Source organism: Montipora capricornis, chromosome 9, assembly GCF_036669925.1.
Source record: "Montipora capricornis isolate CH-2021 chromosome 9, ASM3666992v2, whole genome shotgun sequence".
In the NCBI taxonomy this organism is placed as follows: Eukaryota; Metazoa; Cnidaria; class Anthozoa; order Scleractinia; family Acroporidae; genus Montipora; species Montipora capricornis.
In genome coordinates this window covers 19,201,319-19,227,926 of record NC_090891.1, presented here as the reverse complement: position 1 = coordinate 19,227,926, position 26,608 = coordinate 19,201,319, and the positions used below count along the sequence as shown (strand labels likewise).

Genomic DNA, 26,608 nt, shown 5'->3' with positions numbered 1-26,608 from the left:
ATTTGAAATGGGAACGGCAAATGAACATACTAAAATGGGAAACGTACACACAGGGAGTGCAGAGCTATTGTTGGCATTAAACTTATTGTTTTAGGGCGCCTTTTTTCTTGCGGAAGTTCCTGTAATCTCTTTTCTACGACTAATTGGAGTCATGGAACTGTTTTCACTTGTAAACGATGTTTTGCACGTTTTAAGCACAAATGATCAAGAACAGCGAACAAAGTATGCAATCACAATCTTTAATTATTTTCCCCTTCTCTTACAGGCATCAATACCACATGCATGCATTTTATTCAAGCTAATGAGGCATCAACCTCTTATTTCCAGCTAACAAAGCTACTCCATTAACCCTCAAATCGTAAATGATATTTATTTCCTTGTGACTCCATAAAGCGTTCTGTGTCCTGCAATGATAAAAAAATTAAGAGAAAGAACGAGAGAACGTATTAATCAGTTGCCGATGAAGACTGATCCATTCTCTTCGAGGTACCAGGAATGATTTCGAGCTCGATGGTTGTGGAAATTGATGTCCACTTCATCGAGCTCGATACTCGACATTCTCGAGCACGCTCGGTTGCCCAGATATAGACCGTATTCGAAAATTTCGGGATACGGCTACCTAATTCGCCGGGTCTGTGTGGACGCAAGCCGTATACATATTGGAAAAAATAATTGCGGATACAAAAAATGTCCGGATACCTATGGACTGGGACTTTGTTAAATCTCTTCAAGGTCAATTTGTGCGAGCTCTATTTTCTACACAATTGTAAACAAGACATCAAAGCAATAATTACAGATCTAGTTAAACTTTTCCATTCATCCAGTTTGAGGGCAAAACAAACTTAAATAGAGCAACGTATTCTGAACACCACCCCCTAGCGTGGGAAGAAAACGAGATGGGAATCAAATTTGCCTTGCTTCAAAACTGAAAAACAGGAACTTGTAAGCTGGCCTACGTATGAATAAGATCCTTGTAAGTTAAAAATAAACCCGTGTCAAACTCACATATAGCAGCTTATTCTATAAAACTACTATCTTCCAGAGAGGTCATTGAACTGAGAGAAAAAAATCAACAGCTACTGTCCTGTTTGGCTTTCACCTTCGTCAAGTGTGGCAGAAGGCTCGATTTATAGCCGTTTTGGGACTTAACATCCTCCTCCCAACAACGACTGGATCACTGGTCCGCGTCGTTTGTCCGTGACGTAGCACCCGTCGCAATTGTATTTAGTATTCAGCCAATTGTATTTTGAACTTGGCAGGCATGCGACTTTCTGATTGGTGGAAAATACAATTGGCTGGACCAGTAACCCAGCCGTGGTGTGCAGGGAGGAATGCGGGCGCACAAAACAAGCTGATCAATCGAGCTTAGAGAAATATCTGTTGCCGCCGGTAAAATCCGTTGTCAGGTTGAATCCGTTTTAATCTAGGTTAAATTGATTCTCATTTTACCTAGGTTGAATACGCACTCAGATAGATTGAAGAAATTGTTTGGAGCCTAAATTAAGCCCAGAGAAAAATTAGGGTCAGGTTAGCATTAGCTTTGGTTATTATACATAGATATCTATTGATCAATAGACCCCTTTCAGTTAATTCCTAATCTGGAGGACAAAACAATAAGATTGCTTTGCATTTGAAAGGTTTGTTTCTCTCAGGGGAGAGAAAGACCATTGTTTTGTCCTCCAGATTGGGAATTACTGAAATGGGTCTATTATAGAAAAGTAATATAAATAATGAAAAGAACTGTGTTAGGGTTGAGCAAGTTCGTCGTTGTATTGTAGTGTTAAAAACACAGTACTACAGATCTGGCCCCAGTTGTTCAAACGATGGATAGCGGTATCCGCCGGATAAATCTATCCAGTGGATAAGTAATAGTGAAACCAATTGCGCTATCCAGTGGATAGTGATTTATCCGGCGGATAGCGTTATCCACCCTTTGAACAACTGGGTCCTTGGGGGTGCGAGTTTGAGTGAGTGGTTGTTTCCTTACTATGTTGTAATGTTGAAATTAAATTAATAGGTATATGAATACGGAAACCGATGAAATGATAAGATTAAGAAGATGTGTTGAGATGCGAAAGACAAAGCTCGAGAAGGGTACGGTATGGTCCTTTTTGGGTAAACTGCGCAGAGTGCATATTCAACCTGGGTAAAATGATGATCACAAATTTAACCTAGGTAAAAACGGAGTCAACCTCAGTCTGGATTTTATCTGCAACATATCCACCGTTTCCTTGTTTTCGGACTGGCAGCGTGCTTTGTTTAGGATATAGCGCAGGTTCTGATGATGTTGACTTTTTATTACTGAAATAGTTAAACTAGTTCATCCACAATGAATTTAATTTAATTTCATTGGTTCTTTTTTTATTTATTTAATGGAGTGAGTGGTTCTTGTCCTAGATATGAGTGCAAAGTCCAAATGTCGGTTGTGGTATTTAGCAGTTGAATGAATATCTGTCCCTCAACAATGTCCGCCAAATTAAACATGCTTCTCAATAAGCGATCATAAAAAAGTAAACTATGAAAAAGAGCAAGTTGGCTAAGGAATAACAAACAAAATCTATGATTGAATTGAAGTCAAAATTATTTTTCGATAACTTACCGTTACTTTCTCATGTTTATTATTTAGCTGAAAGAAGAAAATGAAGAGAGAAATCACACTGGATTAAAAGACCTGCTTGACTACTGAAAAGTAAAACTTCAAGGGTCTGGCTGAAAGCTTGCCTTCAATTAATCCTGCGTAGAATTAAAATTTTTCTAAAGGATTCAGTTTTGCCTTCTGTATTAACAAGAGGAAAATACAAGCAATGGGTTCTTTGACCTTACATTTGACGGGAAGAAAATTGTTTATAACATAGCCATGAAATTCGCTCAATGGAATTCACTAGCGCGAGCGTGCGTATAGTTTCATTGAAAACTGGATCATTGGATAATGCATTTCTAGTGTTTTGATTGACTTAGCCATCATGGTATATGAGCTATTATATACCATCACGCATCAGTTTTGTTGTATTTACAAAATAAAGTAGGGACGATTTAGCCATAATTTGTTAGCGTTTTCAATAAAACAATTATTCCACTCGCGCTTGTTGGATATGAGATGATTATAGCCAACTCGGCGCTATGCGTTTCGTTGGCTGTCTATCATCTCATATGCAACAAGCGCGAGTGGAATAATTGTTAAATACACGCACGGCCATGCGTATGTAAAGTGACGTGTGCACATTTTTTTCGCTCGTCTCACTGCTCGTCTACACGTAGGCTACCTTTGCCGATGACCTAACGACTTTTGTTCAGGGCATCAAATCCTTTGAACGTCTTTCCCTGACACTGAGAAGTTTTGGAATTTGCTCTGGTTTGAAGTCGAGCGCTGAGAAAACTGAAGCTCTTTGGCTTGGGAGTGATTACATAAATGTTAATACCCAGAAAATCAACATAGAGAAGGTAAATAATATCATTAAGATTCTTGGTATCTTTGTCACTTACTACTTGCGCAAAAACCAAGAGCTTAATTTCGATGAAACACTGAAATTTTCTTTCGAAAAGCTTGAAAGGGTGACACTGTAGGACTCTTACTTTATTTGGCAAAATCCAAATTTTAAAGGCATTTCTAATACCCAAAATCACGTTTCGGGCATCCCTTATCTGCCTCTCTAAAAACAAAATAGAATTAACAAATTAATTCTATTATCTAAAACTTTTTTTGCCCTCATAAGTGACTACAAGGATGGAGGGTTAAGAATGCCTCACATCCAAACACTAATTGACACACATCGCATTTTGTGTCTTAAAAAGTATTCTGAAGATTACGAACCCTTGGAAAGAAATACTCTCCTTTCTTCTCAAAGATCATGGCAGCAAATTGCTTCTGCATAGGCTAAAGCGTGTACAGTTAAGAATTAAGAATTAACTCACGGCATAATGTGTCCATAGGGCCGGTTTGCAGGTAGAATTCTCCCTCTGGGTGGGTTTCCTCAGCCCTGAAACCCATGAGAGGGCATCCTTCCTTACCGCAGCCGTTGCAAAACCCTAATGTATACATAAGATAAGTTCTACATGGGTGTCCTTTAAACGGCTTGGGGCACTCCTCCGTCACCGTTTTGATATAGAATTCCGTGGACCTCAGGTGGTTACAGCCGACTGTGAACATGACGTCTGTACAGGAAAGCAAGGAAATAAACAATGACAAGTTCGAATTAAGTAGCGTTTCCTTGTCTCGATAGATTTAATCGGCGTTTGATTCCCTAGTGACGGTTCAGAAATATAAGAAGTGAGAAAATCAAGTTATTACATTGTTCTGTTTGAGGGAATTTGATCTTTACCTTATCACGAGACGAGAGACGACTCTTTTATTCGGTGGCGAATTTTGTGGGAGATACATATTTCAGTAACTTGTTTAATTTAAAGCAAAATTCGGAAAATATTTTTTTAAGAAAAAAATTATGCCTTAGGTGCCCTGGACGATGAGCCCTTTATAAGATTTTTGTATCGACTTGATAGGGACCCTCCCCTCCCTCAACAACGGTAACTTTAAAACACAGGAAGTAACACTTACGATCAAATTTGTTACAAAGCGTTCTGGTAAACATTTTTTAGACTATTTTAGTTATGAACGTTATCAAAGTAGTGGCGAAAGGATGGCATGAACTGATGATATTCAGACATGCGCATGGACGGGATTTGAGCCAATAATAACATCTACGATATTGGTGCAGTACTCTATTAGTTTAGCTAACTGGCCACTTTGGGATTTACAATCTTTTTTTCGTGGGTGATTCTGTATTTGGGCCAAGTTGTTCCAAAATCCACGATCAACTACCAACCGAGGTGTCAATTTTGTTTTTCATACGAAGGTCCATTTCTATAACACAAGCGCATGTGTAGGAAGGAAAGCTCGCAAAAAGGGCCCTTTTTCAACGGCTTCGACCGTTATTATGACACTCACTACACACGCCACATTCAGTTCAACTGAATAAAGAGATCTGAAATTCACCAGAACATACCCGTAGGGTCATTCCCACAGCCTGGTTGCAATGGCCTCGACCCTTATTATGGCAGGGACCAGCCAAATCTCGGCCTCAAATGGATGTACTAGATGTGAGTAAACTTTGACGCACGTGGTGGCCATATCCCGGCGCTACACTACACACGCCACATTCAGTTCAACTGAATAACGAGATCTGAAATTCACGAACACGTACCTGTGGGGTCATCCACACAGCCTGGTTGCAAGGCGCCACCATTTGGTAAGAAGTCAGCATCGCCTTCTTTGTCTGGAGTCCCGAATTCACCCATGTTTGTATGGATGATGTCGACGTATTTCGCATCAGTCTTATCCAGATGAACATCTTTGCGGCTTCCAGTGAAAAGTGGCATAGCGGGATCTAAACCTGTACGTATTGAAAAAACAAAAGATGAATTCGGGAAGTTTAATTGGCTCTTTTGTAGTATGTAATCAATTAAAAGTTTCTTAACGAATTCAGTAAATGTACTAATACATTATATTCTATATACAAGGCTAAAAGTTAAAAAATTAAAATATTCAAACCAAACGTTTTCGGCTGTTTGCCATCATCAGGGTTAAAATGGGTGACCGTCCGCGCGTACATTTATATCTTATGTAATTCCCAAAGGGAAAAGTTTGGAGACATAAGAAATGACTTGTTTGTTCAAACTGGGGCGGAATTGTTGGATCATTAGCCCCTCGACGATCCTACGCTTGTGAAAAGTCTGTGCTGAGGAGAGAACACGCCAAGTGAAAGCATGTGATGGGTTTTCCTGCAGGTGTTTTGCAGGTTCAGAAGTGTGAGCAGGATTTGAATGCTCCGCAATTCGTACTGCTAGGTTACGTACAGTCTCGCCAATGTAATCAACGCCACAAGAACAATCACCTTTGTAAACAACTTTGGATCTGTGAATGTTTTTGTCTTTGTTATTAAAGAGGGTTTTGATTTGCCTTGTTTGCCACAGGATTATAAAAATAAAATTGAAATTAGTGAACTTGTTGAGTTTTTCAATAAACGTCTTACTGAGTTTTTCGTTTTTACCGCAAAAAGGGAGCTTGATGAAAACTTTCTTTCGTTCTTCGAAGAGAAAATTCGGAATGATGTTGTCATCTTGGGGCGAGTCGTTTAGAAAGTTGTTGATTGTATGCGAAATAAAACGTTTCGGATAACCTGCATTGATGAAAGAAGTTTCTAGAGTTTTTATGTCCTTGTCAAAATCGGTAGAGATGCGTTTGGCTCTGTGGAGTGCGCTAGTGATGCAATTCCTTTCCACTTGGTAGGGACCTCAGATTTCCAATGTGTTGGTAGTTTCCCCGGTTTCTTGAAGACGCTGCAATTGAACTTGTTGGTATAACTAAAGGCAGTATCGAGAAAATGGTCGGGGTTTTCCTCGACAGTGAAAACAATGTTAGGGTGGTAGCAATTTAGTCGTTCGAATAGAGCATCAGGCTCGTTCTTTTTCTTCTTAGAGAAACATTCATCAACATACCGATCATGAAATGGCGGGTTGAAAGGTCGGACTACGTCAGCTTCTAATTTAGCCATGAAAATGTTTGCAAGGACTGGAGATAGTGGGTTGCCCATGCCGCATCCATCGATTTGTTTATATAGCTTGCCATTAAAACTGAAAACTGTGTTCTTGGTGACATTGCAGAGCAGGCCTCTGAAGAGTAACTTTGAGCTGAGTTGTGGTAGCTTGTTGTTGGTGTAAATTTCATGAATGATGTGGTCAATGGTTTCATCAAGCGGAACTTCATTAAAGAGAGAGGACACATCATATGAGACCAATACTTCATCATCATCAACAGTTCTGTTACTTAGACGCTCAGCGAAATCGGTGGTAGTTTTGATGCTGTATTCGTTCTCAGTGAGAGGAAGTAGGTAAGAGGCTAGGAACTTGGCGGTTTCGTAATAAAAGGTTCCACAAGTGCTGACAATCGGTCGGAGTTTCAGATTATCCTTCGTTATTTGCTCATAGTTCTGGAATTTGTGGGTTTTGGCAGTCCCATATAGGAAAGCCGGCTGGTTTGATGTCGGTTTGACCTTATTCAGTGGCAGAGGTGACTTGAAGTTTCGGGTCAGACAATCTTGAAAAGATTTGAGGTCTTTTAGTGTGTTGTCCTCAGTCACCATGTATTTCCCGTTAGTGATGCCTTCTTCGATCATAGTTTCAAGTTTGTTGACGTAGTAGGCGCGTTGCATAATGACGACAGATGAATCTTTATCGCCAGAGAGGACCACCAGGTCGGGATCTGATGCTAGATTATGTAAGACTTTGTAAGTGTAGTCAGATGTGCTGAAAATGTTTTGGTGGAAGAGGTTAGAATGGACACGGAGGAAATGTTTGAAATCTTCATGTTGGCAAACAGGAATGCTTGAGCTAACTTGGTTAAGGAGAAGTTCAAACTCTGACAGGAGGTTAAGTTTCACGTGCCGATTCTTGTCGATGAAACTGTGGTTAAGTCCATAACGTAAATAATACATTGTTTCCTACTATATGTCCAATGATTATTCAGTAGAATTTTTAGCTGCTATAATGGAGGTTTCATTCCATTTCTACACGTTTTCTAAAGTATAACTTTCCCTTAGTGTGAATTTTCTCAAATGTTTCTTTGTGGAAACAACAGGCAAAGTTTGTATTGGCCGCCGGGACGAGTCGGTTACCCATTGATGAAACATTTGTGCTGTTAGGTATACGATGGCGAGCTTTACGAGTGACGAGTTCATAGTACGTGCAATGGATTGGAAGGTCGATTAAATTTCCAAGAGCGCGTGCTCAATATCGAAAACGTGTTTTCACTACAAATAGTCGACGAGCTATTTGGATTGGAGTGAAAGCTCACTTCCGGTTGCACGTTTTTGAGGCACAGGCGGCAACCGAAAGTGAGCTTTTTTCCTATTTAACTTGTCTTCACACTTGTATTGTTTCGTACCTTTTCACTGGTAGAGTAGCCTGCGTGCAGACCTTTCCTATTTCATTTGTTGCACGAGGAAAAGGGACGTCTGCGTAACGCCATCGCTAATCGTGTTCCGGTTTGTCAAGATCTTGGGAAACTGGGGAACTTTGATTGGCTGCCTCACAGTTTGCATTGCACGAGTAAATTCTGATTGGTTGTTATAAAAACCGTGATCTCATAATGTGTGCGGTGATTTATGCAGTTCAAAAATTTAGCGGGGTAATTCCAGTCAAAACAAATCTAAACATGCTTCCTCAATCGAAAAGCCAAGGGACAGAAATTTGGTGCAAGGTCGAGGGAAAATATAATGCATATGTGCAAATTCTTTCCTTACAATTTACTGTGCATCTCACATCATCTTTAAACAGTGCCTTAGAAAGTTAACTACAAAAGACGCGTGGACTTCGCACCAACTTGTGAGAACTCGACGAGGAGATTTTCAAAGCAGGACTTTCCGTCAAGAAGAAGGTACAGGCACTTGACATTACAGTAGAGCCTATTTCTCCTGAGAAGCGAATTCTGTTAGAAGGATCATTTTCTTCGCCGAAAGGTCAAGGCTCGCTCAACACCTGTCAAAAGCTATCCCACAGATCGCGTAATCACGAACTTTTCTCCTGTTAGAGCGATCATACGTCGACCAACTCAAGATTCCTCAAATGAAAATAAAACTATTGTGCAAGTCAAGGTCCAGTGGCGGAGGGAGATGAAGCTAAACACACTGCCGATCAAAAACAACATCAGTGACGATTGGAATAGCCTGCGAGCGGGCTCTTTTGTAGCTGCGAGAAGATTAGGGTAGGGAAAAAAGACCCTGCTTGCAAGCCACCCCTTTTTGAATTCTTCTACGTCATCGGCTTAGGGATCATGTGAGATTGCAGTGCGCATGCATACTTCAGTGCGGTACGCGTAATTGTACTTCGAGGACAGCAGAAACATCGTAGCATTCTCCTTGCCTTTTTTACGGGCGTTAGATTTTACAACGACCGCACAGAACTATCACTGCTCGTACGAGCACTTGGATGAGCCCTTGTTTGGGAAATAGTGGAAATATTGTTGTGAGAATCGAAGATTTTCACCGAGACAGTTGACCGCATGCTCGGGGCAGCACCTTTGCGACCTAAACGAAAATGGCCAAGCCTACAACAACTCAGAAAGACAAAGACCAGCAGAAAGACCAGAGAAGTTCTCTCAATACTGAAAGTACTGCAGGTTCTAACAAAGAGGGCCCTATTCATAAGACGTATTGTGATGAAAACAATAGTCGGGCAATTGTTCTTGACATACCAGAAGCCTCATCATACTGTCAGTGCTGGTACTCTTAGGCGCTGGATAATTTCTATGCTTAACCTCGCTGGCATCGACACAACTAGATTTAGTGCGCATAGTACATGAAGTGCTTCATCCTTAGCAGCTTCACTGGCAGATGCCCCTCTATTGGCTATACTTAGCAAAGGGGGATGGTCCTCCAAGCAAACTTTTGCTAAACATTATTGTGTTCCTATTCAACACAAAAATACTTTTGCTGAAGCAATCTATATGGCCTGAATTGAGACTGCAGCCTTTTAGTGAAGTTGAAGATAGTAACAGTTAACTGATCATTGTACTCAAGCATGTGATAAGATTTCATGTCATGTTCTTTCCAGGTTGGGCTAAGATTAAAGAGCATATGTTGCATTGATGTGTTTTAGTCTGCATTTATCATGGCTTCAAAATCTCACATGATCCCTCAAGGCGATAACTTAGAAGAATTAGAAAATTAAACAAGACTTACCTGGAAGTCGACGTTTGATTGAGATTCTTCTACGTCATCTTAGGCTTGAGGGATCAGGTGCCCACCCTAGCAGAGATCCCCCCGTATTATCTTTATATGATAAATACAAGCCATACTCCTTTGAAGACTGAATGAAGTACGCATGTGCAGTACAATCTCACCTGATCCCTCAAGCCGAACTTCGACTTCGAGGTAACTCTTGATTAATTTTCTAATTCTCTGCGTTCGTCCCCGAAAGCAGTATTCTGAATGGTCAAAAGTGACATGGGATAACAAGCCGCCTATAATCCAGCGATAACCGGGGAATATTAAATTAAACTTCGGCGGCGTTTGAGGCAACTTCTGTGGAAGCTTTTCGCGAGCTCTCTTGTAAAATCTAGCATGCCAATGCAGCTCAAGAAAGAACCGAATAAAATCAGTAAATTGCGTACTTGAAGATACTTGAAGAAAGGGACGTTTTCGCAGAGATGCCGCAGAAATACTTTGTGTTGTTTGAGTTATTTTAACATCGATAATAACAATCGAACAGTTTTTAAACTCCAGTAAACCGTTCGTTGCTTCTGACGGATTATAATTTAAGCAATAATGTGATTGGTCCAAAATAAACCAATCAAATTAAATGTTGCAATGCCAATAACATCTTTTTCGCGCGTTTTTTGACTTTTTGCCTAGGTTGCGTGAGGTCTTGTGTACTTGCGTCAAATCGCGAAGGTTGAAGATGTCGATTGATTTTATTTCGCTGAGGAGGGAATTTAAAGGACTTTTAACTTTTGGCTTCCAACTTGTAAAGACAAATGTAGCTGAAAAAAATTGTAAAGATTCCCGGTTTAAATATCATACGTCGCACGGGGTCATGCAACGCGTATTTTTTGCGTAAAAGACGTAATTTGACGTTACCAGAAATGACGTCACAAGCGTTATGACTTCATCTATCATCCCATCCCTCAACCTCGTTCCCAGGGTCTCTCTTATCTGCCTCCCTTGGTCGGTGGAAGAAAGACCCTTGTTGCGGCTGGTCAAGTGAACACCCAGAATAGGGTGGTAAAAAATCTGCTGGAAGGGTGGGGTAACAGGGTTTTTGATTGTCACAGTAACAAATTTACTAAGGCAGGGAGAGAGCGGTATGTTGCTTGACTCAGTAGTTTTCGCGCTCAATTTAGACATCTGGTCATACATTAAAGCGTTCAAAGGTGAAACAACTAAAACTACAGACTTTGTTACCGACGTAGTTGCACGTATTTCCTCTCTTTCCCTCAACAATCGAGGCAGAACTTGGAAAACTAAGGATTGATTGTAGCCGGTAGGAAGAACAGCAACTAAATGTTTCTTTAAATATAAACTTTCCAGGCAAATGACTTGTTTCACTTTCAAAATTATATCGTCATAGCCAGCCGAAAGTAACGCCTTCTGAACACATCTCAGAAACCCGAGCGCCATTTCGAAACCAACGATTGTTCAACTTCACCTTCCCCCGGATGCTATTTTATCGTCCTCTCGACCAAATTTACTTGAGTACCCACCCACCCTGCGGTTTTGGATGGATAGGTGGTCACGTGACCAGCCGCAACCAGGGAGCGCTTACCATTTGAAAGAAATTTGCCTGTTCCCGATAATACTTCACACTGAAACAGCATTTACAAACGCGGTAATTTTGGCTCGCTACATTTACAACTTTATTTGGAGTTTTGACGCTAGCCATGAAAAAGGTTCGTATTTGCAACGAAACTCACATGTGTTTATTTCAGATCATGTCTGTTGACACTTCTCTTTGATTCTATTGGCTAGTTATTCAGTTGGTTATTTGACACAATGCAAATGACGACATGTCACATTGCGAGGGGTGGAATTAAAAAAGAGGTGGCTTGCAAGCAGTCTTTTTTCCCCCGCCCCAACCCTCTCGCGGCTACAAAAGAGCCTGGATTGGAATTTGCCATGTCCAGTCGGAAGGCTTGAATATACATTTTCCCATCGCATACAGCCTTTAGACATTCCTCCTGCACGGGAAAAAGCAAAGAGGTTTTAAATATTTCGCAAACAGGCTCGATAGCGGCACGAAAATCCATCATTTCCTCACACTGTCGGACCTTTTTGTCATTCTGGTAGGCGGGTGTTATTTCATAATTTACGCAAAATTAAACAGCCTGGGAGCGAGGTTGGGAAACGATTAGCGATGGCGTTACGCAGACGCCCCTTTTCCGCGTGCAACAAAAGTAATAGGAGTCGTCTGCACGCAGGCTACTGCAGGGAATCGCTCTGTATTGATGTATGTTAACTTAACCAAACAATGTGTGACGCGTCTTATAACGTCATATGTGAAATTCCAAAAAAAAAAAAAGGTCTTGAATTTACGCGGGAATTAGCAATCTAAGAATAACTCGATGTGAGGAATTGGACACTCGACTTACGGAACGCGATTGCTCCCTCCAAGTGGTGGGCTTCTAACCCGAGGAAAGGAAAGGACCCAGTATTAAGAATTGCTATCCCAAAATAACAAAAATTGTTTAAACATTTACTCTAATCACAGTGATTTTAATTGCACTCTGAATTTCGACGAGCACCACGAACTAGATATTCACAGGGTTGTTTTAAGCCAGTAGCGTTATCTTAACTGTCTATATTTTGCCGCCATGGTGTAAAAAAGCGAAGAGGAGGAACTTTGTGTTTGTGAACGCAACGATATCCTGCATATCGTCTGATTTAAACACGTAAAACAAGATTGAACTAAGCTGGGTAAAAATTAAGCCCCCAAATTAACACTGAACAGAAACATCTTCCTTAGCGTCCGTTTAAATTGAAAAATACGCAAAGAATCTTACCAGTTATGCGGCCAATTGTCATGCTGTAGTTCCTTTGCAGATAACTTCCAGCAAATCCGGTGACATGGGCTCCAAGACTGAACCCAATAAGATAGAAATTATCAGCAAAATCCTTAGATTTTCCGTTCTGGTATATTAGGAACTTTACAAGTTCGGCCATTTGAGCGCCGACCAGCCGTGTGTTTCCAGATGACACTCCTAAGTCTTGATTTGCTCCAACACTCCAGTCTGTCATGATGACGTTGAAGTCACCTTTTTTCAGCAGAGCGTCTCTCATTCTAAGCCCCCAATTGTAGTACCCAGAGGAACATTCTAAGAAATCAAAGTACCGGTAGTTGTTATTTGGATTTTAAGTGCGTTCCATAGGAATTATTATATGCCCTGATCAACCATCCACCTGGGACCCATGAAAGCTAGGCCATTAAACCACCTTATTACATATATTTTATCTATCTTAAGTCATTCATTATCCCATTTTTAAAAACAACTGCAGTCTTTTTATCCGGGAAAAATGGGCTGAAAATTTGCCGGGCCACCAACTTGCCACTCACTAACCGATTTTTTTGTAGCGAGGCTTGGGGCTGAGTCATCCAAAAGCTTGCATCAAGCTTCTCCGCCATGTTTGAAAAGACGCTTGCTCACATGACTCTTATGACACTTCTTCAGTTAAAAATAAACAAGAGTCTTTTTGAAATTAAGGCTTAAAACTTGGGTCACTTAGTGTATAGTTAACATAATTTTGAAACCCAAAGAAAGCAGAAAGATTTGATTTTTTTTATCATAGTACCACTATATTAAACATGTTCGCGGTGAACCAAGGAATCCACTGATCGACTCAGGGTTTTCTGGAACAGGCAAGCATTTGCAGTTTAATTAAAGAAAAGAGCTTGTCGCATCGAGAGAGAAGAATAAAATGTCGAATCTATTAGCAGCACAGAAGTTCAACTCAGCACATCACTTAATGTTCTAAATGTCAAGAAATGCTGCAAACAGAGAGATACAGTGAGAGAAGCTGAAAACCCAATTGATAAAATGGTGATAATATCAGTCAAATGAAAAATATTACAAGAAAAAATATACACATCACATAGAGAATATAACAAAAACATGAAAGAAGGAAGGACCAAAAAGCAGAAGTTCGAACTTCAGGATTATTTGGTGCCGAAATCAATAAAGAGGACAAGGAAACGCCTCTTCATCCAAATGTACTACTTGCACGCGCAAATTGAAGAACTCACGGCTTGAATAAGACTATGCCCAAATAATCATAAAGTTTGGAATTTTCACTATATACATATCCACAAACAGAGTGACCAAAAAAGCCAAACACTCTATTGGATCGTTTAAAATAAATAACACGTACAAGAGCATGCAAAATGCCTTCTGAAGAGTATAAAAAAATTACTTTTTCCAACTACGCTATCAGGGGTTCAACTTAGCTATTGTGACTTTTCAAAGCTCACTTGGTTTTGATTATTACATATTGATTTAGCCAAGCCTAAAAGCGGAGCTCCCTGGTTATTTATTCTTACTCCCTGTAGGGTTAGTGAAAATAAAAGGTTTCGAATTGTGCGCGTTTTGGTGTTTCCGGTTGCTGCTTAATTAAATCATTTTCTTTGCTTTCGATTCTTCTACGCTAAAAACGGGATATCGCATGAACTTGATATTTTGATACTGTCCACCCCTGCCCCCATAAGGGGATTCAGCCATGAATGATGCCCTTTTCAAAACCCCTAAGATAAAAAAGCAGAGAATTTTGGTTTTATCATGCACAGTATGCCTAACCCCAACCTTAATGCTAACCATTTAACCAACCAAAGACATTCGCCCATACGGCGAGAGCTACTGAAATTTACATTGACCAATCAGAATTCAGCGAGTGGGAAAAACTGTTGTATCTGACGTCACGTCAGTAGTTTCGCAGGTAAAGGACCAGAAAACCATTTAAAAGATTTTGTAGCAACGTTTTTGTCAACAAACTTAAGCGCCAAAACTGGGTTGCCGGCGAGCGGTGATTCGAACGACAGCTGTTGTGCTTTGGCTGCTATTTGTGCTTTTTCTAACTATTTTCAGACGAATTCAGTCTGGTATTTTAGAATTAAGCGTCAAATTTGTATTGATAATGTGTTTGTTTGCGTTAACTTCGCGAAAAAAGACTTTGGTGGCGTCCTTTCGATAGGGTACATCGAAAACAACGTCATTTACGCACAGAAATTCACCTTTTCCAGTGAAAGGGCAAATGATTGGCAGGATAGCACAGTTTTGACTGCCGTGCGCACTAGGAGTAAGCGTATATTCCCCACAAAAACTCCAATTTCAGTGAGAAGTTCTCTTAATTTCAAAAACCAAACTAAGATGTCCCTTTCGTAGCTTCCGTATGTTCCTTATTTTTTTTACTAATTTCCACCATAAATGAAGGGAAGATGCCGAACATTCGAAAAAAACAGTACCGGAGAATAATGTAAAAAATTGAAAAAAAAAAAAAAAGACAACCCGGCCCCGGCCCCGGCCTCGGCTAGCTCCGCGTTTTGGCTACTACTAATCTTTTCAGCCCGAAAACTCGGGGTTAATTTTTCCAGGAATAGCTCCTTTTCAAATGAATTTATAGGGTATATATATATATATGTAGATTTGTCGGATTTTTACTAAATTTGGGCAAAATGATCGTCGGTTATTGGTGCACGAAATTGTGTCGGGCTTTTGAAAAATTCGAAATATTTTACTTTGACGCGTACATACATACATACATACATACACTTTATTTCCACTCGAATTATCAGAGTAGCTCTATTGAGCTAATATCTTCGAGAAAGAAAAATACATAAATCAGTTAAATTATAATTAAAACTACAATAATACAATAGCTAAAACTGTAACTAAAAGTTCGTTTCCTTTATGGCTTTCTCAAAATCTTTAAATGATGTCATTGTTCTCACCCTGTCTGGGAGCGAATTCCACTCCCAGCTTCTCCACTCCCAGCGCGTCTCTGCGTGTCGCGAAACGGAAAATTTTGTATTGGTCAACTTCAAAATTTATTTTATTTCTGGGAAACTAATAGGAAGATCCTAAAAGCTCGACACACTTTGGTAGCCTATAAGGTGCTGATTGATAAAGTACAATTTGTTTTGTTGTGCGTGACGATGCAAAGGCGGGTAATTCAGCAAAGTCAACATGCATGGTTTTGAGTTTGAAGCTTCGCGCGCGCTAAAGAAAGCCATAATAAACTAAAATGTTCATATATTTGGATTCTTCATTTTGTTACCTTTTCGGTGATATATAGTTTGCTGGAGTTTTACCGAAAATAAGGCACTTACAAAAGATTTCCCAGAAGGCACCCCAAAAGGTTAGCATTAACCTTAAAGAGATGCTTTCAGGCTCCCCCGCCTCGCCTTGACTCAAGCCCCCAGTCGCTTTTCACACGCAGTTGCTTTCGTTTTTCCGACTATCTGGGAGCCTGGGACAGGCTATATACGATCCATAGACACCACTTTCACCGGAATCCTCGAGGAATCCATCCATTACTTTACAAAACACAAATCTAGGAGAAATAATTGATTATTAAGCGCGTTCGCTGGGTCAACTTTGAAGTTTGGAATAACAAGACGAGTTGCATTGCTATGCATTTATGTAAAGAACGTGTATCGAAAGTATTATTAAAGGCGCACTATCACGGACGCGCATGCGACAGGTTTTTGAATCTGAGCTTGAACTTTTCAAGTTTGGAGAAGTACAGACAACATAGTGGCCACTGTCGTCTACAGCATTTTAAACACTTAGCGCACAAATAGTGATTCAGTCTCCTCAAGAAAGCAAAGTAGAGCAGTCAAAATACCAATACAGCATCTACAATGAAGAGAAACTTTTCAAGACGTGAATTCATGAGAAATTCGACGTATGGTGTAATCGAAGTGTCAGCCGTTTCGCTATCAACAAGGATCGAAGTCCGTCTTCGTGGCTTATTTGTAGCTAGTTGCTTAAATGTCAGAGAACACCACATCATCTTTTGTTAAGAAACGTTTACTACCTTCACTCTGAAATGTGTATTGAATATTTTGAAGAAAAACCTGCATTTAGATGAGCGGAACTGCACTGGTTGTGTTTATTTGTTGCACAAATTTTAAAACCGCAAGCGGTGAGTAAAACACGGCTGAATTTTTTCGCTGCTTACCGTCTTCCGACTTGAAAATCGTCTCTTGGAAATAAATGCACTCTCTTTCAGCATTGAAATGGCATGTTAATCTGATAATATGTTTGGTACCATATCGCAGAAGAAAAATATAGTTGTGTGTGAGCGCTTGAACCGCCGACGGTGTTCCCTGTCACATTTCACTGAATTCAGCTGTCAGTGAACAAACATGGGATGGTATTTGTGTTCGCTTTTATTTGTCGGACTCCAAATAATCGATAATAGATAAATATACATTTTAGTGCTTTTCTAAAGCCGTATTTAGTCTAAACTTAAACAGACAAAAGCAAAAAATTTAGCTTCTGTTCAAATCTCTGCTTGTGAAAAATACTGCGCATGTCATCGCATGACAGTGCCTCTTTAATATGTGAGGCTTGTCGAATGTTGCTGAAAATGGAAGTTTGGAGAAAAGAGCTCTCAAAAACTAATTGTTGAAAAAGTGGAAATTTTTGAAATTGTCTGAGAGATTACAGTTGATTCCCGATAACTCGAACTCTCACGAACACAAACCAAAATCGATTTCCCCTGGATTTCCGTCATACATTTATTACAATAGACCATTTCCGAGTTCATACCTGCCTCTTCTTCACAGCGAGTCTAAGTGCGATGTTTTTCTTATGAAAATTAGTTTTCATTCATATGTAAAGTAGAACTAATTATCATAACAAAAACTTCACACTTAGGACTCACTTTGAAGAGAAGGCAGACATGAACTTTTACCCTCGGTAACTCGAATCCTCGATAACGCGAACTTCAAACTCCAAGCAACTCAAAGCAATTTTCGGTCATTCTCTATATATTTTTTACCCTCGACAATTCGAACCACGCCTGTCAGTTCTTGTCAAATTAAAACAATGAGTGTATTGCAGTCCAAGACGTTAATTATTTTGAAGCAGGTAGTCTTTGTCTTTTATTGCATTGAATGAAACGGTCATTCCAGTTCAGGTTTCCGTTTGGTTTAGATTACATTTAACTTCAGTGCCTGTATCTTCATTAAGGGTTGTTGCTTATGTCCTTACTCCCAATGACTCGAACCTTTTTCGAATTCCCTTGGAGGTTCGAGTTATCGGGAGTGGAATGTTTTACTAAAAATGTCCCTTGCCAAAAATCAGCGTTTTGGTGTAAAACAGTTACGAGGTGCACGATCGTCATTTACGCATATGACGTATCAATGCGCACGCACGTATGAAGTAATTCAAAAACAATCTCGTCCCCAGAGTCATCGTTCCCTTGACCAGCGGTCGGGAAAGATAGACTCTGGTCGAATCCAAAAAAGGCCATATTTGATTGGCTGTTGAAAAACGGTTTCATTTCCTGCCATTTTCAGTCTAAACTCGAAAATAGTGCTTTCTTGTGGATTTTTATCTACACGAGGTTGAAAATGATCTAGAAATAAATCTGTTTACAACTTACCAGTTCCGTATCGTTTTTGTTTTAGAAAATGCATCAATTTTTAGTTGCGTGACACCAGATGCTGAAATCTGTTTTGATTGATAAAATGTTTCTCGTTATTGTTTATTCTCCGCAGTTTAAAAGCTTCGAGTGCATTAGGAGATGTGTCTATAGTCATGTGTACTCTCTCGCGAGTGAAAAGTAAACGCTGTCATGGCAAGGTGAACTCCATTGTTGATTTCTAACCGTCTCCCCTCACGCACGCGCAGTTATTTAACCGGAACCAGTGTTTTCTGGTTCCGGTTTGGGATTATTCCAGAGCCTCCCGCGCCCGTTCTGCTAGACAAGGGTAACGGAGGCTCTGGGAATGAGATTGATTCAGAAATCAAAACTTTCAAAAGCTCACCATAATATGCACAGGTTACCCAAGATTAGAAATTACGTTCGACGTCAGGAGAACACAAAAATGGAGTTAAGTTTACAATAAACCCATTTAAAATAAAAGATAAACAGATGAGAAAAAACAAAATGTATCAAGTTAAGATCTTCAGGATCGATTGTTTTGGTTTAAAAACGAACCAAAAGCTTTCATGGCGTTAAGGTAGGAATTAAGTCTGTTTTCCAAATTTTTTCTCACAGGAGAATAGTTGCATGTGACGTGTGGATAGGAGAAGAGAGGAAATGCTCTTTAACAGCTGTCAAAAGATTGAATAAAGTAAGTACGACAGTGTTCATGAAATCGGTCTTTTTGAAACGTCACTTGGTTGAGTCTGACGGATATTTCAACTTGCGGCGGTTACTAGTCTGTGAATCAAATATCACAGGTTAGCGTGTTTGACCGGTAGAAATAAAAGTAGTTGGTAAGTCCTTTGTAAATACAGGGATAGGTAGTGAGCTATTTTCCCTGACAAAATGGCAAAGAAAGGTAAGTTTTTGACAAAGAACTAATCATATTACAGGTTAGTTTAGAACAATTTAGTAAGTCTTGAAAATTGGGAAAGCGCCTGAAAACTACAACCGATAAATGTTCAAAACGTTTTTTACAGCGGTCTGAATAAAGAAGTAAGATTTAATGCTCTACGCGAGTATAGACTATGATGCGAGTGAGTGATGTTTCCTTACCTGTCCAACCATGGCACATGATGATTGTCCTTCGTGCTATGTTGTAATGTGAACTGGCCAGCTTACTTGCGTCACTGTCATCAAGCTCGTGTCCGTTTTCGGGGTTTTCTCTTGTATAAAGACGAAATTTCGTGCCTATTTCCTCCGGACTTTGGGGAAGTTTCATCTTTGGGATGTTAAATGGTTTTGAGTCGCTGAAACAGCCGTACTTGCCATAGCAGACGAATTTACCTTTGAGAACAGGAAGAGAAAGTACATTAGTTAACGGCAAATCAAGTTGAACTTATTTCTCTTTTTTACCAAACAGAACAACTGATGGTGAATATGAAGAGTGTCGGGCTATATCAACGTTTTTCTGACATGTTGCATAGTACAATGTTGTTATGAGGTACTACAAAAACCTGACGTTTTTTACATCATGTTTTAAATATCGTTTGTGGTACACACAAATCCCCTCCCAACCCAAAAAATAATTTGTTTTCCGCAGTAGGTATGATTTGTTTGAGATTATATATATACCACGGTAAAAAAATTTGCTTCGAAAAAGAGAACTGGCGTCATGCCTCTGGCAGAGGGGTTATATCCTCCGGGAATTGAACTCTATTATCATGCAAATGCTTTCTTTGGTTTTCGTTGAAAAATATGGCTGTTGATCACGTGAGTGACAACCTAGAATATGTGATATTCCCTTGAAGACAGACTTGTTACTCACCAATTCCAAATGAAAAGAAGCTGCCAAAAATAGCCAACATCAGCACATATGCCGTCTTCATTGTGTCTTTTTATCACGAACCCTGGAAAAGGTTTCAATACGCATGCTCATAAGTGCAATTCCTATGTATTTTAGCGGAAAAGTGCAATTATGCCGTTCTGCCTTCGAAACGACAGAAACCAGGGAATTCTTTAAAATCCATTTAACTTCCAAATGATGTGGCTTTTGTGAGGGGCCAACATCCCTTGTCTCTTGTAAGAGACCTTCAGTTGGTTTTAAAGAACACAACTGAATTGGATATATTTATGAAGGACAGGGATGTTTGATCGAAAAAAGGTGAAAAGTCTGCTGAGGCCGAGAATGTGTTATTAAAGATCTTTAATGAGGCAAGCAATTCAAAATATCTGACACACAAAAATTCTTAAAAACTTTCTGTAATCTTTCACGTTGAAATAAATATGTACTTAGTGCCCATTCTCCTCATGAATGACTTGTGAATCACCAAATGGATTCTTCAAGATTAGTCGTATGAAACAAATACGACTAATCTTGAAGAATCCATTTGGTGATTCACAAGAGCAGCCGAGATTTTGAACAGGAACGTTTCGGAACATTTTTAGCCACGGCCTAAGTGGAACTTGGACCGGGGAATTTCGGATTTCATGTCTGGCTCCGCAATCACTCTGACATCGCTGCCTCGTCACCACCTACTCAGGGAAAACGAAGTTAAATAATTTTCATCCACAGCAACCACTAAAATGCTCAAAAACGATAAAAACGCCTTTTTAAATTTTTTTTCCACGCTTCCGAGTAAGGTCATCATCGTTTACGTCTTCCGTCTTCACCTATCCTCGCCACTGCGTCAAGTTTTTTTCTCGGCTGTGACATCATCGTTCTCAATAGTTAAGTTTTGACCTGCCATCAATAACACGATGCTTCCATATAGTCTTACTTTCCGCTAGCGTCCTCGTACGTATAGCTACACGTTGTCAAAACTTTAACGGTTAGATCTCTAAGTGCAGGTTTGAAAGGGTTTTCAGCTGAGCTTAGGAGCATGAGCCACACAGGCAATTCTAAAACTGCTCTAGTCAGCTCATGATTCAAAATGGGTCATTGGAAGTAAAAAAAAAATCGTAATTAGGAGATTTATGTTTATATTCCATAGATATAAGAATTAGAAGAAAGTTGAGCGAAATCAGCGCCTTAGGAATTGAGCGGTTCTGCAAACCGTTAATTAACAGTCGATTGAATAGAATTTTAACTGCCAGGGAAAAGGGTCTATAACATTTCCCAAATTTCATTTTTGTTTCCTTTTTTGAGTTTAGTGTTCTATTTCGTCAGCAAAATTTAGGCATTCGATTGTGTTCCACAAAGTGATTTTTCAGTCCCTTTTTGGTTTCCTTCTTTTCAACTTAAGATGTTTTTGAACACATTTTGTTTTTCAAAGACGTTCCTTTTCTTGATTCTGGAACGGTCCCCTCTTGAAAAGCGAGAACAGATTGCTCCTCTTTTGTTGTGTTCCCTTTGATGAAATCGGAACGTGCTTTCATACTACTTGAGAACAAAATGGTCATTTATTGCTGAAAGGGGAACCAATTGTTCCGAGTTCCGAATCCCGAGCGGAACAAATTGGTCCTTAATGGTTGATTTGGGAACTATTGTTCCTAAAAATTTGTTCCATTCTATCACGTGGGAACCAATTGTTCCGAGTTCCGAATTCCGAGCATAACAAATTGGACCTTAATGGATGATGTGAGAACTATTGTTCCTAAAAATGTGTTCCTTTTGATAAAAAGACGGAACAAAATGGTCCTTTAGTGTTAAAGTGGAACCAATTGTTCCGAGTTCCGAATCACGAGCGGAACAAATTGGTCGTTTATCTCTGATTTAAAATCAAATTGTACCAATAACGCGCTAATCCTTTGTCATTATTTGAAGAGCATTTGGTTCTACTCGTAAGTTGCCAAAAGGCTTTATCAAGGGGAGCGTTTGTTCTTCATTGTGTGTTTTGTTCACAGTTGAAATGGTAAAGGCAGCAAAGGAAAACGGGGGTTTCATCGATCAGAAAACCTTCAAGACTGCGGGAAAATACGGAATTGACTCTGTGATTCTGACAGATACAAGCATGCAAATACTCGACGGCTACGTTAACAAGTTTTGTCTGAAGACCAAAAACATAGCTCTGTAGTTGCCAAAGTGCACTATCAGAAGCGGAGATCGCGCTAAGTTGCTGTAAAGGCTCACGAGTGTCTTCAAAAATTACAGGGGACCAGAGGTGGATATGGAAGTGAACACTAGATTTGGCAGCTCAAGTTCCATAGCCTCTTTTGAACCAGCCATTGAATGTGCGCGATCAGAAAACGCACGGCCCAAAATCGATACCCCGCATTCAAACCACTTACTAAGTCAGAGCCATCAACGTCAACCGTTGAGATTTACGACAGATGAAGACGACGTTCTAAAGAGGGGAATCGATAAGCACGGGTTTGGACAATGGACGGCTATTTTGAGAGATCCAGATTTTCGCTTTCACTAACGAAGGCTGGCCGATTCTTTTAAAAAGAGGGCTGAACTGAGGCTTAAGGCCAACAAGTAGCAGCACATCGATGCATAGATCAAACGATTTCGATAGCAAACTGTGACATAGCATCAGCTCTCAAATGCCATTCTGTGACTCTTTTAAACGAATGTTCTTGCTAGTATTCACGGTAGATCATCAATCGTAATTTTAATCGACCAATAAACTCCATCACTAAGCCACGACAACGATGTAAACGTTCTCCTTCATGAAAAAATGTTCTCGCTAATATTCAGAATGATCCGCATATCATCAGTCAACTAACTTACTGAAATCAAGAGCTGTTTTAATCAAACAATAAACTCCATCACTCAGCCACGACAACGATGTAAACGTTCTCCTTCATGAAAAAAGGTTCTCGCTAGTATTCAGAATGATCAGCAGATCATCAGCCAACTAGCTATTGCAATCAACAGCTATTTTAATCGAACAATAAACTCCATCACTAAGCCACAATAACGATGTAAACGTTCTCCTTCGTTAAAAAAAATGTTCTCTTGCTAGTATTCAGAATGATTAGAAGATCGTCAGTCAACCAACCTACTGCAATCAACAGCTATTTTGATCGAACAATAAAATTGATTACTAAGCCACAATAACGATACAAAAGTTTGAGAGGCATTTGAGAAATAGTTTTTCCGAACTAGTGTGAGGTCGCATTTACCAATTGTTGATATCGACTTGCAGTGGGATACTTTTGTCAAGAAACAAACAAAACGAATTGATACAAAACGAAAGGGGTTTCATTAAAAAGAAAGGGATGCTTACAAATGATGACCCCACTCCTAAAAAAACAAAACCGTCGTTCTTTTTGGAGGAATATAACTAAACTGACTAAACTGCTCTCAAACAGACTGAGAGGGGCAAGTGGAAAAAGGAAAAAAAGAAAAACAAAACAAGAACAAGAACAAGAACGGAAAAAACTGAAAATTTCTGCAAATTCCGCTCAATCCACACACACGGCTGGAATACCGAGCATTAAGAGTCAATGTCGCTAATTTTCAACCGGGCCATGCAATAGCGAAAAAACGAAAAATTTGAAAAAAATTCTCAAGATAGCCCTTGGTGAACTATTGCTAAAAATACAGATTTTACCTCGATCCGATAAACATTTTGGACGTACGGAGATAAACTTCGTTTCGCAGCTCTCAGGCCTGGTTTTAGACGTCTGATACCGCATACCGCTGAGACCTCCTTTGAAAATTAACCCTTTGGCTACTAGAGATTTGGCCGAAAAACACGTTTTGAAGCTAGTTGAGGGGTTTTTTGGTCACTGTCGTGCTGTTTAAGAGCTAAATCTCCCTACAAACCCGTTTCCAGGTTGTACACTCCGCGGCCTTTTCAGCCAGGTGCAAAATAAGCGCTTGCAAAGTTCGGGCATGCGCAGAAAACAAAATTTAAAAGTAGCACAACACTTTCGACTTTCACTTTTCGCTTTCTCTCTTTCCTTCTCTTTTCGCTTTCTTTGCCTAATTTTTTTTTTAACTTGCTGGGCATTTGGTAGGCTTTATTTTGGTGGGAAGAGTTTCTGAGAAACCTTTCATCATCTGAGAATTAGGTGCTCAGAAAGGTAGGTGGGTAATGGAGCAAGCTTTTCATGGAGATTTTCAGGTCAGTGTTACATGGTTTTTTTGGCCGTTTCTCCAGTTTCCTTGACTGAATTGTGCTCATTCTGGTATAGTTTGAAAGATCTCTTCTCCCTGCACAAGTTAGTGGACAAAGCTGTTCCTGACCGTTAAAAGTGATGACGTTACAAGGGGTAGATGGGACCGTGGATAAAGCTGAACGTATTTTGCCAGATAGTAATCAAAGGGTTAAAACACCTTTTTTACGAAACAAAAAGGAACTAATCAAATAAGGCAGACGATAATACACATTTTGGGTGGTTATTTTCTCACTTTAAATTAAAACTGAATTTTTGACAAACTTTCCAGTATTAACGAAAATTCGAGCGATTTCTCGCTCCGCAAAATTCACAATATTAAGGGCCTAAAATCATTGACTGGTACCTCGCCTGGTGTATCGAGGCTTATTCCACGTGAAAGAGCATTATTTCTTCTTGCAAAACCATTTTCAAAACCATGGGCTACTTAAAATACAATTTTTGAGGTCGAAAAGTACACGCAATAGTTTCGTGAAATTTGAGCTCTTTTGATAATGGCGTACCGATGTCGAAAGGTCACATAAACATAACGGCAATATATTTTCGAAACTCAGCGCTTTAATATTATCTGCTATCACTCACAAACTAATGTTTAAAAGACTAATTTGCGTAATTTGCCATCTCTATTGAGGAAAAATTAGAGAATCTGGTCGTTTATTTTGATTTCGAGTTCTCAAGTGTACAAGGGTCACGTAAAGTTTGTCAAAGGTTGAAGGTGAGGCAGTCATTGTCAAATCAAATCAAAACATTTTTCTAGACAGAAATTTCTCTCTAACACACACGGTTACTTGAAATGGATGGCTCCTCGTACCTTTCAGCGGGTTTTCTGGATACTGAACAAATCCTGGACTTGTAATTTGTAGCGAATTCAAAGTTTGGCCAAATGAAACTGATAACAGTCGATTGCGTTACAATTCACAAGGAGACCGCTGGTCAAAGAACTATAAGGTCAATCACGCTAAGGAATTTAAAGAAATATTTTGAATAAATATAAATTTGACACGAGCTGCTATTACTCTGAAAGACGTTACTGTTGTAAGTATTTTTAATTTTTCAAAAAAAAAGGAAAACTAAGTCGGGCTCGGACGGTCTGAGAGAAACTGAACATTTCCTTATATGGTGACAAAACATAATCTCATTTGTTTCGGTTTTTATTAGATTAAATACTCTGTCATTTTGAACTTCTTTTACTTTGCCTTATTTGGACTATGATATCGAAAAATACCCGCCTCACTGAATTCAGTATGCTACAGAGTCGTCTGTTGCGCTGCGTTTGTTGTTTGTTGTTAAATTCGCATTGGACTTTCAACAAGAGAAATACCGTGATATCGTGTTTTCAGTAAATGTGTTGAAACTCGTCTCGGGAATGGCATTGTGTGAATATGCTACTCAAGTTTGGCGGACAATGCGGAGACTTGTGCAGATAATCCAGGTAGCTCTCAATGTATGGCAATCGCAAAATGTGACAAGGACATAAGAAGACACCTGAGGTCTTTTGGCGCTGATTTTGCGGATTCAACAGTAAAGACTGAGGCAGAACTTCCTCTTGCCATTTTTTGCCAAGTTTTGCTTTGCGAGATAGCTTTTGCGTTTAGCTTTGAAAAAATGGGGAAATACTCTTGAAGACTGGGACACAACATTTAAATTGCTGGTAGCACAGACTACAGTGATATGATTTACTCATTTGTCATCTTCATAACATTATAGGATAACATCCCGAGATAAATTTTGCGGTACTTAGACAAGACAACGCTGGGTGCTACCACAGTGTGGCAATGCTATTAGCTTGCCGTCTTATGGGAACGACAACTGGAATCCATGTCAAAAAGGTCGACTTCAATGACCCTCAAGGAGGCAAAGGCCCTTGCGACAGGAAAGCCGCTACCATCAAGACTCACGTGCGACAATGCATTAACGAGGGCCACGATGTGCTGACAGCGCACGACTTTAAAGAAGCCATGCTGTCTCATGGAGGGATTAATGGTGTTCGTGTAACCTTAGTCACTGACTTCCTCGAGAAGCCACAACAGGAGATGACAGGCCGCTGGGAGGGAATCAGTAGCTTTAACAACTTCCTCTACCAGGAGGACTGTGTCACAGTTTGGAAAGTATAGAACATCGGGAAGGGAAAAAGTATCCCATGGTCTCAATTACAAGGTAACCACTACAACTGAACAAAAAACATCTGTTGCAGCAGAATACCCCTGTTAAATTGGGGACACCTACGATATTTCAAATATTAGCTAAAATACAAATGAGTCAATAGGGTCAAATTAAAAAATGGCTGGCTTTTCCATTAACGATTTCCTATTTGCGATGTGTTCAGTACTGCACGATGAATTAATTAGTGCATCCATCCTTCTCCTTCCCCCTCCCCCAGATCTCAGTCATTTTTTATCCTAGGATGA

The 26,608-nt window shown here is 39.8% G+C and overlaps 1 protein-coding gene across 2 annotated transcripts in view; it reads right to left on the bottom strand.

Annotated features, from left to right (window-relative positions):
• Positions 1-225: 225 nt before the first annotated feature.
• LOC138014920 (pancreatic triacylglycerol lipase-like) overlaps positions 226-26,608 on the bottom strand; it is a 38,158-nt gene continuing 11,775 nt past the window's right edge. The window contains exons 3-9 of one of the 2 annotated variants that reach the window (XM_068861808.1): positions 19,960-20,041; positions 19,248-19,478; positions 12,548-12,859; positions 5,199-5,387; positions 3,913-4,152; positions 2,600-2,626; positions 226-404 (exon numbers count right to left, since the gene is read on the bottom strand). In XM_068861808.1, coding sequence (XP_068717909.1) covers positions 2,619-2,626; positions 3,913-4,152; positions 5,199-5,387; positions 12,548-12,859; positions 19,248-19,478; positions 19,960-20,020 — 1,041 coding nt within the window. In that variant the 5' untranslated portion in view covers positions 20,021-20,041 and the 3' untranslated portion in view covers positions 226-404; positions 2,600-2,618. The remainder of the gene's footprint in view (positions 405-2,599; positions 2,627-3,912; positions 4,153-5,198; positions 5,388-12,547; positions 12,860-19,247; positions 19,479-19,959; positions 20,042-26,608) is intronic. The other variant, XM_068861810.1, reaches the window with a different exon arrangement.